The sequence below is a fragment of the Antrostomus carolinensis genome, unplaced genomic scaffold (genome assembly GCF_000700745.2).
Source record: "Antrostomus carolinensis isolate BGI_N321 unplaced genomic scaffold, ASM70074v2 scaffold20632, whole genome shotgun sequence".
Lineage (NCBI taxonomy): Eukaryota > Metazoa > Chordata > Aves > Caprimulgiformes > Caprimulgidae > Antrostomus > Antrostomus carolinensis.
This window is the reverse complement of record NW_010300415.1, coordinates 19,331-35,520: the sequence shown is the minus strand read 5'-3', so window position 1 is coordinate 35,520 and position 16,190 is coordinate 19,331. Positions and strand designations below refer to the sequence as shown.

The window sequence follows — 16,190 nt, the reverse complement described above, 5'->3', positions numbered from 1 at the left end:
CTGCAAACCAAAAGGATGAAACCACCACAATGGCAAATCCACTTCTCATAATACCACAGAAAAAATTATTTCATCCTTTGGCTTTAATATAATGTGGGGCAAGGTGCTCAATTTGCCTGTCTTAATTTTCCCATCTTCAAGGTGCATGTTACACCTTCTATTTAAAAATGCTGAGTGAATCTGTGAGAAGAACAAGGACTGGCCAAATCCAGAAGACAGAACAGATCAGTGCAGCTGTGAGTGCTCAGGATGCAACTTTGCGTGGCCCCAAAACAGCCACAGTGGTAGAAATCATAAATTGCCATTACCTACCATCTCCACAGGGAGACACGCTGCAGTATTCCCAGGTCACAGATGGGTCTTTTGTGTAGCACCAGGGACGTTCATTCTCACCTCCTGGATTGCGGCAGTAATTCTCAGCGTGAGACAGCTCAGGGAAAACCTGAGGAGTCCTCCTGTGCAAGTGGGGAGCCTTGGAGGGGGAAACAAAATAGATTATTGTTTCAGTATAATTTTTCCTGCTGGTATTAGAACAAAAAAACCCCCCAAAACCCAAAGGAGTAAAGAAAGGCAGAGGTAAAACAGCCTTTCAGTAGCCTGCCAGAATGACAGAGAACACATCTTGCCACAAGAAGGGAAACTTGCAGATTAAAATACGAAGAGGATGTGAAACACCAGTGAATTCAAAAATGAAGGCAACCTGTTCCCTGCTCAGTCCTTCCACTGGGACTGAGCTGCCTGGCTCTGGGAAACCCTTTAGAAAAGAAGGCCTTGAGCATGGCTCTCAGTTCGGTCGGTCTCACAGTGATGCGCACCTGGTCACTCCACTTCTGGCAGGGAATGCCGGAGGCTGTGACGTTGGCCCAGCCCTGGTAAAACTGGCCATTGCCACTGTAGCAAGTTCCTGAGGTGAAAAAAAAAACAAAACAACACATGGGGTCAAGGCATCTGAGACCATGTTCTGCAGCGGTGACTCAACACAAGTAAACTTCATGTTGTTACATGAGAGCACGTGGCAATCAGCAGCAGATCTGAAGCCAATAAAAGGACCAGACAACTACAGGCAGGGAACTGCTTAGCCTCCTGTTTGCACTTAAATGGATTTTGAGCTCAATATACAAGATCAAATCTGGTAAAACTCCAAAAAAGGAACAGGAGCTCTTCCAGATGGAGAAAACGGGCCATGCACCTGCGATGGTTGCACTGCATCTTCCCAGTTCACAGCACTGAAAGTGCTGAACAGAACCACAGTGAAACCACCCACATCAAGCCAAGGCAGAAAGCAAACTGCAGCACTGGTTGCATGATTCCCAGCCTGCACTCTCACAGGGGCGCTAAGAGGAAGACACCCACACTCCTGGAGTAGGTAGCAGAGGTCCCATGGTTGTATCCCTCTTTTCTGCCTCTGTACAGTGCTTGTTGTCTTAGTCTGAATGTTTGGAAGTATCCTGTGGTTTCCAGCATGCATGGAAACCACACACTGAAGGCAACTACAGATCTGAAGGAATAATATCAGTATGAAATAACATTCCTTATAATGAAGAACGTGTAGTTCATTTCCCATACACAAGGCTTACTCCAGCTGCAGAAAATTTAAGCATAAAATCATGAGAGGATTTTTACTGCAGTAATATGTTCCCAAAACATAAATGTAGACACCACCTATCCTCATAGGAGACTTCGATGCATGCTGGTGTAATCCAAGAAGCAGGAAGACAACAAAGGAGATGCAGCCTTACACAGTTACACATGCTAGCTTACTTAAAACCTGCTGACCAGGGGTTAACATTCCAGTTGATGGCATCTAACCTTGTTAAATAATTTAACAAGCCAGCAAACAGTCTTGTCATAATTTTATTTTCTATTGTGTTCTTAAATTTGCAGCTCAGAAAAACTGGAGAAAACCTAACCTGTTCTAAAAAATGTTTAAGCAACTCTTTTTCAGCTTCATGAAAGCTTTGTATAACTTTTGATCCAAGTTTGAGACAAAGGATATGTGTTTTAATTTAGCCTCACAGATTATCCTATTTCTTCTGTAGGAGGAACATAGTAAATGCATCAGGATGACGATGATCTGCTCTTTTCTTCTTGCATCACCCACTGCACTCAGAATTGCAGTTATGGGTCTTTTATAGACCCTTAGCTTTCTGAACTTTCACTAGGCACTACACATGGGGAGGCAGAAACATCACCATGACAGTGTTTGCTCCAAGTGAGTAAGCTCAAACACAGCATCAAGTTCCTGTAGCCCAAGGTATGCAAACACTTCAGTGTAGGAATGGCCATGGACTTCATGAGTTCACTTAGCCCATCACAAATGTAAAGTAAAATGCTCTAACTTGGACTTCTTTGACAGCAACAAGCTAGTAGCCTGGACACAACCAGCACCTGTAGCTCTGCAGAGGTGTAAAATCTTCTTTAGGCTGCCCTAGAACACAGCTGTGTGTCTGAGCCCAGCATTTTAAATGCCTCGTGTTCAAAAGCAAGGAAAGCAATGCCTGAAACCTGCCCCATCACTGAGCTAGTAACCAACATGAAAAAAACTTCTGCACAGATCTGAAATAAACATCAGTGCAACACCTTAGAGGAGCGATGTGGAGAGCTTTAGGAGCAACAGCAACACTAAGGAAGAACTCCTGGGTCCTTGGTGGTCTGGAAAATGTAGATGCTCTCATACATGATCTTGCTATAATGAGGAAGGAAGGAAAAATAAAGGTGGTCCCACTGGGCTTTAATGAATAACTTTGATAGACAAGCTAGAAAACAGTTCAGTTCATGCTACCCAAACCTTTGTGCACAAAACAGTGACTCTAAACTAAAAAAGTGGGGGAAATATCACTAAAATGTTACTGTTATGTCTCCCTGGTTCATTATCAAATAGTGGACATCTGTGCAATGCCGCCCTGGGAAAATACTGTGAAAGTTGTAAGCGTTGGAGAAGAGCAATGGGCCCTTTGGGGTAATGAGGTCTTGCAAGGCCAGCCTGACATATCTAACCATGTCAGTAACAGCATGTAAGGCTGGGATTAGCTCAATAGTAATATCAGAAATACTAAATATGGGTAAATCAAAATCAGAAGCAATGGGTAGAAAGAAGGGGGAGCAGCTGGAGGGGAAGGTACTACCTAAAAGCACCATGCCTCTCTAATCACATTCAAGAGTTACCAGCTCACATTCTCCTCAAGCCCTAAAGAGTTGGAAATGTGTTTCCTCATGCCTCAGATATGAAAGCTCAGGCATTCCCCAGTAATAACTTGAATCCAGCCAGCCAGAGCAAAACACAAAAATGCTGTGCAAGCTGCATCCTCAACAAATATCATGCCCACCTCTAGAAACACAGAGCCTGGAGCAGTGTACTTACTGGTTATATTCTCCTCTTTAAAATCTGTAAAAAGAAAAGACAAGATGTAAGGAGAGGTTGTCTAGGATGCGATCTAACTGGGTGCTTGCTTAGGAGCATGCTATAGGAAAAAGTTCCCTCTCAGCAGTGCTTAAGAGGCTCGTTTCTTTGCGAAGGCACCTGAACGGCAGTTTTGCCATCATTAAGATTGATTTTGGCAATGAGGTTGTTATGACCTTCTCAATAATAAGCCAGGCTTTTTTTACTTGAGGGATTTTTCCCACACCCCAGTCAGACAAGTCAGGTAAACAGCTGATGTTGCTGTCACAGCACAGTGCACAGGCACTGACAGGACAGTACCCGCCATCAGCTTTACTTGAGTTGTAAATTACAGATTGCATCCTTCCCTACTCCCTCACTGAGAAGACAGCTCTCCGGACAACAGGCAGCATGTGTCACCTTACCAAAGAAAGGGATGTGGGTGCAGGCGCTGGGGTCCTGGTGCAGGCTGGGCAGCCTGTTGCATTCGGGAAGAGTGAGCAGCATCAGCCCGGGCTTGTAAATCCCCTTCTGAGAGTTTTCCTCCATTGAGAGCCATTCCTTAAAGCAGTAGAGATCCTTTACAGCAAGGCAATTCTCTCTACATCATTTTGCAAAAAACAGTGAAATACAGCAGTCAATGGCTTGATAACAATGGCTGCACTTAGCAGTGGCGTGCAGAGGTTATGTAGGCTGAGAGAAATTAATTAATGGGGCTACACTTCTTTAAGCCAATCTGTCTGGCTCATAAACCATAAAGGAAAATCTGTATAAAATATAACAGCTTCCTTTAGGAAACCACAAATCTACATTTTTAATGAAGCAGGGTTATGCTCAAAACACAACATACATCACAGTCTGTGAGGAATTTGTTCCCATCTTTTCCTACAGATTTATTGCCATCTTCTACTAACAAACATCACACCTGGGAGTTTTCTTAGCATTTTTCAGTATGTTCTGAAAATCTCACCCATCTTCTATAAATCGTATATTAAAGTGTCATCTGTTAAAGACAGGAGGTGAGCTGCTATTCTCAATCTTCTTAAAATAAATATTTGCCTGTATTTTTAATCAACTTTAAAGAACCACCCATCCAATTTTCTTTGTTTCTCCACAGACACGTTTTAGTCGCCTTTTTACCTGTCAGCTGTCCGCAGCAAAAGCTTTACAGTGCCTGGTAAAACAAGACACCTGACTCTCTCCTACCTAATGTATGGCCTCCATAATGATGTGAAACATTCACTGACAAGAAGTGCTTCGGATGTTTAAATGTTCCTTAGATCAGAAACTGTCTGTGAAGAAGGCCAAGGCAGAAATGCACCAAAAACTGTACCATACTGGAAAGTTTCAGGGTTTGTATATTAGTCATTTTATTAGTGATTTGCTTATCTATGTACTCATTCTTGAGAGCCTGAGTTACAAAACCAACTTTGAGGTCATGTGCACAGATTATTTTTTCTGAGCTCAGCTGAAGTCCTTTGCAGATTCACATCCTTCCTGACCAGCACACCTGCTGGCAGGCGTGGGAGAGGACACAGCGATGCACAACGGCATTGCTGGGGTTCCGTGGTGAAGTTTTTAGCCAAATTTGTCACCTGATGGGATGATGCAGTTTCTTTACTCAGAGTCTGCCAACAGTTTTGGCAAGAGCCATGAGTTTCAGCACCTGAAGCACAGAGGCAATTGGGATTTCTACCAGAGCAGCAGCTTTTCTGAAACAGCAATGGATGCCCTTCAAGTCTGCAGGCTGAAGTCATCAAAGATCATCTGCCCCATACTTGGTTTTAGCCAGTGCTGGTTTATTCCTTCCTCACTTCCCTGAAAGCCAGAATGCAGCCAGATGGAGTAATTTATCTTTTTTATGTCAAACAACACGTGGAACAGGAATGACCTTCTGAAGTAAAGAAATGTTTAGCTAGGGAAATGAGAAAATCTTGAATTTGAAGCGCTGGCCAACACTTGGGAGATCTGGACTGCATTAGCTGCCTTCACTCCTGAAGCCCGAGCATCCTTAAACAAGCCCCTTATTCAGTGTGCAACAGCAAAATGAGAAAGACCATTCTTCTGCAGTCCTGGTCCAGCATTAAAGGCAGGTTATCTTCACCCACAAATCCACCTCAGGAGGGTGGTGAGGCAGCCAGAGGGAGGGATGGTCAGTCTCCTCGAGCTGGGTTCATACCATTGTTATAACACTTAATCCTGAGCGGCGAGAGCTTGATGAGATCATATGCAAAGATTACTTCATATTATTATTAGAAATTTTATGTCATGTAAAAAACAGATGGGCAAAGAACAGTAGCAGCAGAAGAGGACAAGTGGGCCAGTACCATTTTAGGGACCACAAAAGACTTCAAGAGGAGGTGAGGACACACAGACCTGACCAAAATCAGACCTTTCCCAACACAAGACTGTTCCCTGCACCCTGATCACTTCATATCAGCAGTGGTTGAAACTGAAATTGAAGGTTTTTCTTTTGCTATCACAGAAGCAGCTAATGGTAAAAGGCATTTATAATCAAGAATTAAGAGACAAGATATCACTTCCCCTTAAAAACAGTAAAACTCTAATTTTAATCAAATTGCAGCTTCATCTACATTAAGTGAAATTTTTCCCATGTTGTTTTCTTCTGTTTCACTTCATCTTGTTTTACCCTCTGATTATTTTTATAAAAGCTTTATTCAGTCTTCTTGTCAATTGTTATTCTTGCTAGCTAGCTTCCAAATGAAAATGAACATTAAAAATGACATGGGAAGAGAAAAAATGGAAAATAAGTCTCTCAAACACTGTGAGTGTTCTCTGGCTGCTGAGATAGTTAAATTCTTACTCATGGAGTATTTCAGCTGAAACTGGTGTAGTCTAGCCAGTTTCTGCAGAGAGGTATAAAGTTGTCAGTAAAATGCAGATAAGATAATTGGAAAATAACCAAGACCATGTGAAAATTGTTCAAAAGCCCCCAGAGGTCTCAACTGTTCAGAAGTAAGTATTAGATGTCTGAGCTGTCAAAAGGAGTATTGGGTTAGGGCTTTGGAGGAAGTGTTGTACAGCTGATGTGCTCTGGGAAAAGGAAACAGAAGGTTGCTGTTCCACCACTCTTGTAATGAAGAAAGCTACATATAAATCTACATTAAAATCACAGGGAAAAATCATTAAAGGGAGGGAAAAAAAGGTAACATTGACTGGTTGATTTGAAGAAAGATGATGCCAGCCAAGTCAGCTAAGATTTAGACATATTTGCAAATGCTGTGCCTGTTAGCGCGAGAGCAAGTTCAGATTTATGCTGATTTATATCACTCTGACTTCAGAAATGCCCCAGGAGTGCAGGTCTTTGGTCAAACCACCACAAGTTCTTGTCCTGCAGGGCCACTTATGAGCACAAGACAATGAAGTGAGACCCAGATCTCACTGAAATGCCTCATGGAGCACTGTGCAAAATCTTTAGCTGACAATTGCACTGTGCATGTGTGGCTCAGACATAAATACTGTCACACATCTTGAAAACAGGCAGAGATCATGTGCTAAAGGGTACAATGACAAAGAGCAGAAGAACAAGGCGACAGGGAGGAGCATGCCAGCAAAAAGCAAGTTTCATTATTATCTGTGAATATTTGCACATACACTTCTTTTGAAGGATATGTACCATTACTGTGCTGGCAGAGGAAGAGTGAACAGCATGGGCACCCAATAGAGAACAAAATATATTGTGAAGCTTTTCACTGGGATGTTCCTCCATGTCTCTGCTTTAGAGAGGATATTAAAGGAGGAACAATCAGAAAGGTCCAAATTACAAAGACAACATGCTACTGATTGTCCTATAAAGCCTCTACATAACTGGAAAAATAATTGCCAGTAGACTACATCTGGCCCAATTCCAGCTGGCAGAGAGCTTGCCATGTGTGCAGAGAAGAATTGTATTTCAGTTGAGACACTAGAGTTGGGGCTGCTCTCCCGACAAACACGAATCTGAATAATCTGTTTTAAGATGTGGTTCGAGAAGGAGATCAGTGCTGTACTGCACTTCAGCAGGGATGTCAGCTGCCCAAACATGAAATGGTTAATGACCAGACAACAGTCCTCCAGGCACTGAAAATGGACATGAATCAGTTGTGGCTCACAGTTATATTAGGAAAAAAGAAAGCTTCACCCTGAGACTTTGGGGCTGTCCTCTGCAAGGCACACCAAGCAATCGTCATTCTGTTATAGCTAACACGAATAGAACCTGAGCTGGAGGCTGTACGTATTTAGTGCTTAAGGAAAGATGAAGAGCAGAAGCTTCAGAGGCCAGCAAAGCAAGAGCTATGAGCAGAGCTTAGAAAAAACTGCTTTATTCTAGTCTGAGAAGTTGGGAAAGATTGCAAAGAGGAAGGGAAGAAGCTTGTCGCTGTGGCCATGGTGGGAGGACAAGGAGCAATGAGGGATGGGCTGCTCAGGAGGTTGCCCAGGGACTGAGCAGTGTCTGTGTCACTGAGATGTGTTGCACAAACACCTGTCAGTAGTGGATTAGCTGTAGTGGGAGATGCTTGGGACTCCTCAGGGTCCCTGCCAGCCCTGTTTCAATGCACTTTTCTCTGCATATGGAAGGATACAAGGACCAGAAGGGAGGTTTGGTTTAGCAGGTGCAATTACACTGGCAGTGTCTCCAGTGTCATCTTTTTTCATTTCATCTTCATTGTGGTGGAAAGTACTGAATTATTAGTGTATTGCCTTGGCCAGATTTGTTGCACACACAGTGACCATATTCAGTCAAAATTCCAAACAAGCAATTACTTTTTATAGTAATAATGAGTACATACTAACCTAGTAAGATTTAAATAATAATATGTTAATTAGTTAAATCAATTATGTCATTCAAATGACTATTTCTTTTCAGCACTATCTGCTACAAATCTGATATAACAGACATCTGGGCCTGAAAGTCAGTTCACACCCTAGCAATGAGCACAGTGAGAGCTGGATCAGGTCTTCTTTGTGTGTACAGAGGAGAAAGCAAAGGAAAAAACCCATGCAAACCTAGAGGACCCATTTTCACTCAGTGCTACTGCAGGTCTGGACAGACCCTCACCACTCCCCTGCTGCCTATACATCCCCACAAAATGAACAATGAGCATGTTTTTTTTAATTTACCTGCATACGGGTTTTGGAGCTGGCCCAGCTCCCGAGGGATTGCACTCCTGGAAGATGTAGTTACACAGCAGAGACTCAGCAGCCGGTTGGCAGAATGAACTCACCATTTTCAGTTCAGTCCAGGCAGTGTGCACAAGCAGCTCTTGGGTCTCCTCTGGGTCAGCATAGGAGGAGTTGAAGAAAACAAGAGCATTCTTCGCCAAGACAGCACTACACACCTCACCTCTGTACGTGCTGCAGTAGCCTGCATCACCCTTGTACAGCTTGCTGTCGAGGACAAGAGCATACACACACAATAAGCTCACAGCCCTAAACATCTGCAGGACCGGGATGCTTAGGCTCTGTTTCTGAGTAAAGCAGCATGTGTAAGGCTAATAGAGGGCAGTGTAGATGGTTATAACCACCAAAAACAGCTAATACCATCAGAAAATGAAACTTCTGCAAGGAACCCTGGTATGAGTACAAGGCCCTCCTGGCAAGCTCGAAGGCTGAGGCTCTGGTTGAGGGTTGCTAGCATTATCAGGGGGCAAAAAGACTGAGCAATCATGCAGAACTGTGACCTAGCATGGCCCCTCACCCTGCCCCCAGGCCCTAATGGGAAAATGTTCTGTTTTCCTGCTTCCCTGCAGTAGAGATCAGCCATGCTGTAGGTGCACATCTATGATAACTCAGGATTTTTTTCTCTCCTGATTAGCAACATTTTAATTTTGGAGGCACTGGAGGAGCAGAAGCCAGGTGAGTCTCACCCAACACCTGCCAGGAAATTCTTCACAAGTTCAGACCAGCCAGGCTCCTGCCTGCCCATCCTCAGCTCCTGCACCCCTTGTGACCCTGCCTCTCCTCCACACAAGTTTAGGTGGATGACACAGGCAAGAAGAAGGCACAAGACTGCAGTTTTATTTCTGGTGCTTCCTACAAGGTCCACCCTCTCCTCTTTTCACCATACCTCCCACTTTGCAAACTCCTGCCACAAAGCTTGGGGACAGAGCTATGCCAGAGCAATAAAAAGCACAGCAGGGTCAGCTCCTCTGCAGGTCGTGTCTTTATCTTTCATGAATTCTTTGCATCTAGCAGGATGTCTTCTTCCCCCTGGCCATCACAGGGGCACAGCAGGACGAGGGCAGGCACAGGTCAGCCGTGCTCCCAGCAGCTCCCACAGCTGCCCCACAGCAGCAAGGTCTGTGGATGAGGATTCACCCTCTGCTCAGGCAGCCCATGGGATGCAGTGCCCTTCCTGAGGGGGGGAACCTGGGAAAACAGCCTCTCCTGCAGAGGGTGGGTGGCCAGATCAGGGCTGGAGGAGGGCTGGGTGCAGCTGTCCCCACTGCTCATTCAGGCAGTTTAACTGGGGTCAGGGAGTTCAACTCACAACACGCCAGCCATTTGGAGTAGCCAGCAGAGCTATTTCTATCTTTGCCTTTTATTTCTTTCCCGGTCCAAATAATCACCCATTATCAGTCCTGGGGGTTCTTGCTGTTTTTTCTTCAGAAAGCTGGAGTTATATGCACAGGATGCCCAAATTTCAGCTTTCAAATGCCAGACTCTGAAGATTACACTCTCTGGCCCTGCTTTAGCTGCACGACTTTGAGCTCAATGTCAATTTCTTTATTATTATTATTTTTTCCTATAGATCACATTGGCTAAATAACACAGGAAAGCACTGGTTCCTTGAGATAGTACCAAAACAGCAATGATGCTGTGACATTCTGTATCACTGCAGCCTCCATCGACACCCCTTCATGTGACACAGGGATGCCTGAGCATCCTGCACCGGTCCCACAGCCCATGATATCTCCCTGGCACTAAGCAGGTTTCCCCACAGCACCACACTGCCCCAGCACCCTGCTAGAACCATCCTTGCCATGGCAAAAGTCACATTATTCACATTTCCCTCATGATGCTGGTTGTGTTTAATCTGAAAGGTGTGTCCTTCCTGCTCCCCAAGAGGCAAAAGAGGGCACAGGTGTGCATGGGGCAGCTGTGCTGCTGATTTCAGTGGGCTGCAGAAGCAGCCTGGTAAGAGCCATCTGTGTTAATATTGTGTTTCCTTGCTTTTTTTAAAACCTGCAGGGAGACACAGACAAGGCTGCGATGGAGAAGCAGCAACAAGGTGTTTCTTACAACACCTTGTCACAGAAAAGGAATTTTGTGCAGCAAATGTTGAGAACAACTGTGGGACAGAAGGGCTGAGCATTTGATCCTTGTTCCCATGCCTGTCATGCCTACATGGGTGCAGGTGTAAGGCATAAGGCATCATCATCGGGGGGTCACTCAATCACTTACAAACTTCCTGAATCAATCTTGCGAGCCCCTGTGAGGGGGGAAAGGACCTTCACAGGGAGATTCTGTCAGCAGAGTGGCAAAACCATTTGCTCAGACTCTCTCAGCCTCTGCTCTTTGCCCTGAGGGCCAGTAGCTCCCAGCCCTCCTCCCAGGCTAACCTTCTCATTTTTCTTCCAGACCAGTCTACAGTGCAGCATGTAGAAATATGCTAGGACTCTAAAAAAGAAAAAGCCAACCAAATAATTTTGTACTCAAAAAAATACTAAGCAAAAGTGCATGTCTGATCACATACAAGTGGCTTTATCCATCCATATCTCTGACTGGAACAAATATCTAAACCTCTCTTGCCGCAATCTGGTGATCACTGAACCAAAATATCATCTGTGTACAGACAGGAGTTTAACTTGCAGTTACGCTTTTGCCTGTAAAAGGCCACTGAAGTTGCAGATGTGTAACTGTGAACAGAATTTACTCCAGAATATGCTGCTCACTACTGTATTTTAAACACTCTTAATGATATGTGATCCGCTGCTTGCTTGATATTATACAGAAGCATCCTTATCTACCTGGGCCCATTGGCCAATTTTGCCTGTATAAAGAAGCTCAGTGTTCCCTTTCAGGCGAACCTCATCTGCGTGCTTGGCATCCAGAATCCCACTCCCTTCATTCAAGAAAAATTGACCATATCCCCTTGATTAATCATTCTTATCCACCCTGGCCCACAGAAAACCCCCAGGGAGCCACAGAAAGCCATTCTTACCTCCATTCTGCCAGGAGGCACCAGATCCAGGAATTGTGATGAGCCAGGAGAAAGAAGAAATGGAAAAGACATCAGTGACACTTCATTGCCGCCTTTGAGATATGGGAGTTAAGATTTCCATGCTAGGAAATGTGTCTGAGACTTGTAAGCTGTCTGAAAAGGATGCAGCTAAATTCTGTCCATATTTTTCACCTTCTTGTGGGGAAGAAATGTTGGGCAACACTGGACGCCATACAGGGAAAAGGAAGGAGGAGGAAGAAGCGGGTTGTTGAATGCCATTCTGGCCGAGGTGGACAGTTGCACCCTAAACCCACACCTCTACCCTTATCCTTCGGGTCCTATATAATCAGCAGATAACATCCTCTGTGTAAGTCACCCATGCACCAGTTACTGCAGGTAGCAGCTGTAAGAGATGGGAAGAACCAGGGCTGGGCAAGCAGCACAGGCACACAGCTATGACCTCTATTTGCAGTGCTGCAGGGAGCTGGGATTCACTGGCATGGGGAGGAGATGCGGAGCATCAGCCAAGGACTGGGACACCTCTGTCCTGGGACACTCGGGACCTGGGAGGAGGCTGAGGGAGGCCCCTGCTCAGGTCCAGGAGTCTTCTCCTCTCTGGCTGAGCACAGGCAGCCTGGAGGAGGGCAGTGCAGCTTCTCCCACCAGCCTAAAGCACCTGTCCTCCCTACTGCATTTGCAGCTCTGCTTCATGGGGCAGAGCCTTGATTGGGCTAAAAGTGGTGATGTGTAAAGCAGTACCAAGTGCTGAGTCTAACGGGGCAGAGCTTGCTGCTAGGTCTCAGTGCCCAGTGTAAGAAAGGGCATGGTTATTTTCTCAACAGAGTAGAAGCTGAGGCACACAGAGGGACAGGTGCATCCCTGACTAACAGCAGAACCAGGGCTACCACCCCATGTCTGGAGGCCCAGGTGATTCCTTTTTCCTCTAACTAAACCTCCCTGCCTGTACCAAGAGGAAAGGAACAAGCTGCTACCTTTCTCTTGGCATGATAAATGCTGTCAGCTAGCTCAGACCATTTGTACTTCTCTTTGGATGATGCTTTCCCCATTTGGGAGATGTCCCTGAGAGCAGAGGTTACCCCAGGCACGGCAGGGTACTTCTCCAACAGGAATCTCCCTGCTTTCTGGATGCAACTCCCTGAGAAGCCACAGTGCTCACAAAAGCTATTTTCACCTTGCTGTTAGGTGATACCAATGCTGGATCATGGCCATGGCTTCCTCTGCATGGATGAACTTACCAAGTGTGCTTCTGGGACACAAAGTACAAGACGTCATCAAACATTCAGAAATGACAGCTGTGCCGGTCTCCAAAGTGTAAGAATATATGAGGAAATAGCCTGGTTGGGGATGCACGCACACTCAAATTTAGCCCTCTGCAAGCTATCAGCTCTCCAAGGCTTTCCCTCCTCCTCTAGACTACTTCACACTCCTTTACTCTCTCCCAGCAGCATTCCTCTCTTCCTCTTAAAAATTAACAACCCCTTCTTTCCCAGCATACCTGAAACGCTGATGGTTGCTGCAGCTTTTGCAGCTCCAAAAGTTTTGCTGTGTTTGTTAGTGGCAAGGCAAGTGAACAGGCCAGGTCGAGTGACGTACACCTGCAGTCTGGAATCAACCACTCTGTCCTTGACACTTTCTGCTATAGATCCTGCGGAAACCTAAGAGAGTGAAAAGCCCAGTGCAGTGGTATTTCCAATGAAGACAAATGAACAAACCAAGGAAAAACCTAAGAGACCTAGCCCCAAGCATTTATATTGGCAGAGAAAGGTGTAGCAAGCAGATAGAAGGGGCAGAGAGCAAAAGCTGCTGGAATTATCTTGATGCTTTCATAGCAGCTGACTTCACAGACAAAAGCAATGTTAAAGACCCCTCCTATTTCCCACTTGAGCAATATTTTTGCAATTAATTTTCAGTTCCAGAGGACTGTACTCTTCATGTAATTGAGCTGGGTAATTACTCCAGGACCTCTTCTAGTAGATTGTTTGCCTATTTATGCCTTAGCAAGGAAGGGCATGACGTGACTTTGTGGCAATACAGAGGGAGAAAATAAAATAGTTTGGAAGGTGTTGATTCTGAATTAACATACCTAGTGCCATACTTCCAAAGCAGTCATGAGCAAAGCAAGTGCTCTGGCTCCAACACTTTGGCAGATATCCAATAGATTTTCTTATCACACACCTGGAAATAGAGAAGGGGCTGCAGATGTGGAGACTTTGGCCAGCTCTTTTCCCAGGTCAGAAATTGCCAGGTAAATGACCTTGAAGCCTACTGATTTTGGCCAGTTAGGCTTGATTTTATCCTCAAGTCTTTCCTGCACATATGTCATTCATTAAAGTGGGAGGACATGGTACACCAAGAATCTTCCTTGCAAAAGCAGTAGGAAGGAGCAGCATTGCCTTCATACTGGTAGGAAGCATCAAGTTTAATTCAAGCAAGCTGTCTGTGGATCTCACCAGTGTGACCTGGCTCTAAGGGCAATGAGAATTTTCTCCCTGCATCCATTCCAGCAAAACACTCTACCTACACATCTCCCTCAGAGGTTAGAAAGATCAGTCTGACCTTCCTGGAAGTTAGTAGAAACATGTTTTCATTTGGATCTGTGTCTAATCTCAAAGATATTAACAGTGATAAGTGAAAAATCAAGAACGGATGCATCAGTGTTTTATCATGTCTTTAGTAAGCAGATCAGTTTCCCTCTAAAAAGAAAATGCTAAAAATAATATGTTTGTTTTGCATCACCCAAGCTCAACCTGGACTTTTGGTGAGGGCATGTGGATAGGAAGAAATCACTAAATAACCAGACCAAGACAGTTATTGTAGGTATTGCACCAGGGATGGGTGGAATGCTGGTCACTGTGCAAGTGCAGGGAGCAGGGATATATTTTGGCCTTATGCTGAAGTCAGTTCAGGTGGATGTGAGCTCAGGAGATATTTTTTCACAACTTTCTCTTTTGTTACAGTGCTGTTCAGATTTATTTTTATATTTTTTCTCTCCTCAGAAACGACTCAGCACTAAGACACTGCTGGGACCTTCCTGTTGAAAAGGAGGAATCTCTTAACAGGCTGCCCCTGCCTCCCAGCATCCACCAGGAGGGATGGCCACTCCCCTGGAGCTGCTTGTGCTGATCTGGTCCCCCCTTCCTCCTTGCCCCATCCTGTTAGCACTGGACTGTGCCTGGTGATCATAGACAACCAGGATCACTCCTCCCAGCTTGGGCCATGGAAGGAAAAGGGCACTCAGGTAGCTGCAAGCAGTATGAGCAGTACATGTGGTCACATGCACTGCAGAAAATCACAGGTGATCACCTTAAAAAGCCTTGTGCAGCTCATGAAAATGTCACATAGTTGTGCCTAGGACTTCCACGCTGGCCAGCTGTTGTTACTGGGAATCTTAAGCCACTCTCTTCTGTTAGCTGATTCCCTTCCCTTTTCAAATACATTCCCTGAGATTTTGTTTCCAGAGTCTTTTTTCAGACTTTAAAAGACCACCTCAGCTATCACCAAGGCGGAGACCTCTTCACATCTTCACACCTGACTCTCTTATTCTTTGTGATACAGAAAACTACAGTTTAAGGTCCATCATGCTCCACAGTGCATAAGAGGAGGAAAAGGAATTGTGTTTCTGTTTAGGTAGACAAGGCAGCTGCTGAGCAGAGGAGTTTCCACCTTTCTCTTCAAAGACAGCTTAATAACCTTAGCAGATTCCTACTCTTTTAAACCTCAGGACAATTACAGGTCGGCATTCAGAGACCGTAATGCCACAGGCACGTTGCATCTTCAAATGACTCACCATTGCTTGCTTGTGAGCCAGCCCTCAAACGCACGTGCTCCAGTCCACCCACTTCTTGGCCTGACTTTCCCAGAGACAGGCTCTCGTTAAGGTCTTCTTGCCATATTTAAGTCTGGAGCACCACCCTCCTGGAAATGGGTTTTGCCTTGCAGACAGGAACGGGGCAGAGCAGATCTGACCAGCCAGGCAGTGGCTGAGCATCACCTCACACACAGATCTCTATGGGACTGATGCACCAGTGGGAGCTTGGCAGAGCAAGGATCTGTGCTTTGGAAATACTCTGCCCTTGTCAGGGATCCCTGACCCCCAAAAAGATTTTTTTCCCTGATGGGGAAGAAGTCTTGAATGAACACCTGCAGTTGCCTTAAAATAATTATCACCAGAAACTACCAAGGACCCATGGGGCTCTGCAGAGGCTAATCTGACCCCTTTTCTATTCTCCCTAGCAACCTTGAGGGAATATAGAAAATTAGCCCTAATCAGACTGCAGGACACAATAAGGTTTAGAGGAAGTAAGGAAGGCAAGACAGCCTGTGGAGTAGGCCAGGCTCCTTAATAATATACTTTAATACATGGAAAGATGAGATATGCATCAGGATGGGGATAGCTTCCTGAAGTGAGGGACTTGAGCAAGAAGGTTTATTGGTTCTGTTGGACAAGCAAGTCTACAGGAATGGCCATGGCGAGCCGGTGGCCAGAAGGACTTGGGGTTGACAAGAAGTCAGTGAGAAAGAGCTGAGTCTGCACACAATGGCTGCTCCACCTGTCTCCACAGCATCCCAGCCTGGGGCTCACAATGTCCACCATCACTGTATGAAGACTGGAGGAAACTCATGGCA

The 16,190-nt window shown here is 45.2% G+C and overlaps 1 protein-coding gene across 1 annotated transcript in view; it reads right to left on the bottom strand.

Moving 5' to 3' along the window:
• MUSK (muscle associated receptor tyrosine kinase) overlaps window positions 1-16,190 on the bottom strand; it is a 49,997-nt gene that overhangs the window by 14,591 nt on the left and 19,216 nt on the right. Inside the window, exons 5-11 of the mRNA XM_010163131.1 lie at window positions 13,060-13,219; window positions 11,544-11,550; window positions 8,501-8,767; window positions 3,805-3,980; window positions 3,362-3,385; window positions 816-904; window positions 313-472 (exon numbers count right to left, since the gene is read on the bottom strand). Coding sequence (XP_010161433.1) covers window positions 313-472; window positions 816-904; window positions 3,362-3,385; window positions 3,805-3,980; window positions 8,501-8,767; window positions 11,544-11,550; window positions 13,060-13,219 — 883 coding nt within the window. The remainder of the gene's footprint in view (window positions 1-312; window positions 473-815; window positions 905-3,361; window positions 3,386-3,804; window positions 3,981-8,500; window positions 8,768-11,543; window positions 11,551-13,059; window positions 13,220-16,190) is intronic.